Source organism: Penaeus vannamei, chromosome 26 (assembly GCF_042767895.1).
Source record: "Penaeus vannamei isolate JL-2024 chromosome 26, ASM4276789v1, whole genome shotgun sequence".
Taxonomy (NCBI): domain Eukaryota; kingdom Metazoa; phylum Arthropoda; class Malacostraca; order Decapoda; family Penaeidae; genus Penaeus; species Penaeus vannamei.
The window spans coordinates 22,378,147-22,380,646 of record NC_091574.1 but is presented as its reverse complement, the minus strand read 5'-3'; the positions used below and the strand labels follow the sequence as shown (position 1 = coordinate 22,380,646).

General features: G+C 29.2%; 1 protein-coding gene across 1 annotated transcript in view; it reads left to right on the top strand.

The window, feature by feature from the left end:
- Window positions 1–2,500, top strand: part of LOC138866643 (probable glutamate receptor) — an 11,329-nt gene that overhangs the window by 5,026 nt on the left and 3,803 nt on the right. Inside the window, exons 4-5 of the mRNA XM_070139805.1 lie at window positions 83–241; window positions 2,237–2,384. Coding sequence (XP_069995906.1) covers window positions 83–241; window positions 2,237–2,384 — 307 coding nt within the window. The remainder of the gene's footprint in view (window positions 1–82; window positions 242–2,236; window positions 2,385–2,500) is intronic.

Here is a 2,500-nt window from a genome sequence, read left to right as displayed (position 1 = left end):
CCATTCCGAACCTGAATCTCCCCCCCCCCCCCACCCACTCCTTAGACACTAAACGCACCCCCTCACACGCTGCCTTCTTCAGGAGGTGGAGTTCGCCCTGGGCCCCTTCGGCGTGACGTCCTCGCGAGAGACTGTGTGCGACTTCTCGGTCCCGGTCAAGACGGAGAACTCGGCCATCTTGGTGACGCGACCGGCCCAGCAGAGCGACGTCTCGGGGTTCCTCAAGCCGTTTACGCTCCCGGTGAGGAGGGGGGTTTTGGTGGTGGGGTTGGAGGTGGGGTAAGGGTGGGGTGGGGTGGGGTGGGGGAATGAATTCTAATTTGATGTCTTTTTTTCGTTCATTGTCTTCGTTCTTTTTTTTTTTTTTTTCTTTTTTCCTTTTTCTTTTTTTCATTTTGTTTTTCCGGCTTCGCTTATTTTCTTTTCCTTTTTTTATTCTTTTCCTTGTCATTCACTGTGCTCTTCCTCTTTCTTCTTCTCCTTCTTCATTATCCTCTTCCTCCTCTTCGTTTTCTCTTCTTCTTCTTCTTCTTCTTCTGTTTCTTCTTTTTTGTATTCTCACTCTTTTTCTTCTGGTAATGGTAATGGCCAATGATAATGATTAACATGATTATAGAAATACTGAAAATTATAACGCAAATATTGACAATGAATATAACAACAATAGAAGTAACACTAACAATAATGACGATAACAATAATGATGATGATGATGATAATAGTAAAAATAACAATAATAATAATGATGATAATAATGATAATAATAACAAAAATAATAATGATAATATTAATAATAATAATAATGATGATGATGATAATAAAAACAATAACAATAATAATGATAATATTAATAGTAATAATAACAATAATAGTAATGATACTACTAATAATAACAATATAACAATAATAATGATAATGATAATAGCAATAGTAATAATAACAATGATAACAAAAGCAATGATAATAACATTATCAATAAAGATGATTATAATTATGATAATGATGATAATCATAATATTATTGATAATAATAATATCAGTACTACTACTGCTAATAATAATAATAGTAATGATAATGATAACAATGATAATAATAATGATAATGATATTGATAATAATAATAATAATAATAATAATAATAATAATAATAACAATAATAATAATAATAATAATAATAATAATAACAGCAATAATAATGATAATAATAATGATAATGATAATGATGATAATAATGATAATGATGATAATAATAATAAGAATAAAAAGAATAAAAATAGTAATGAAAATAATATTAACAATAATAACAATAATAATAATAATAATAATAATAATAATAATAATAATAATAATAATAATAATAATAATAATAATAATAATAATAATAATAATAATAATATTAATAATGATAATGATAATAATAATAATAATGATAATAATAATGATAATAATAATAATAATAATAATAATAATAATAATAATAATAATAATAATAATAATAATAATAATAATAATAATAATATCAATAATAATAATGATAATAATAATGAAAATAATGATAATGATAATAATAACAATAACAATTTAGATGATAATGATGATATCAATGGTACTAATAACCACGATGATAATAATGATACTAATAATAGTAATGTCAATGATAGTGGTAATAACAATAATATTTAAAAAAATGATAATAATAATGAGAATGATAGCATCAGAACAAAACAACAATAACAACAAATGAAATGATAATAATAATAATAAAAATAATAATAAGAAGAACAATAATAGCATCAAAACAAAAACAACAATGATTATAATGATAATAATGATAAATAGAATAATAATGGTAATGATAATAATAACAATAATTATAACAATATCAATAATGATAATAATGATAATGATAATAACAATACAAATGATATTGATAATGGTAATAATGATAATAGTAATGTTAATGATAGTAATGATAATGATAATGATAATAATGATCATGATAAAATTTATAATAATAACAATAACAATAATAATAATGATAATGCTACCACTACTACTACTAATAATAATAATGATAATAATAACAGTAACAATAACAATATTAATAATGAAAATAACAACAATAATGACGATAACAAAAATAATCAAAACGATAATAGTGATTAATAAAAAATAAAAAAACTAACCGCCTCCCCCCCCCCCCCAACCCCGCCCACCCGCCGCCCTCCCCTACCGTAGGTGTGGCTGCTCATCCTGGCGAGCGTCGTGGCGATTTTCTGGGCGTTCGCGGGCGTGATGGTGGCGGAAGGGAAGCTCCTTCGACGAAGCCCCAGGAATCCTCTGTCGCTGTCGGCGCTCTGGGTCGTCAAGGCGCTCACGCAGGAAGGTGGGTGGTGGGGGTCTTGTCGTCGGGGTCTCTGGTGGTGGTGGGGGGGAGGGGGGGTTTTGTCGTCGGGGTCTCTGGTGGTGGTGGTGGTGGAGGGGGGGGGGGTTAGTGGCGTC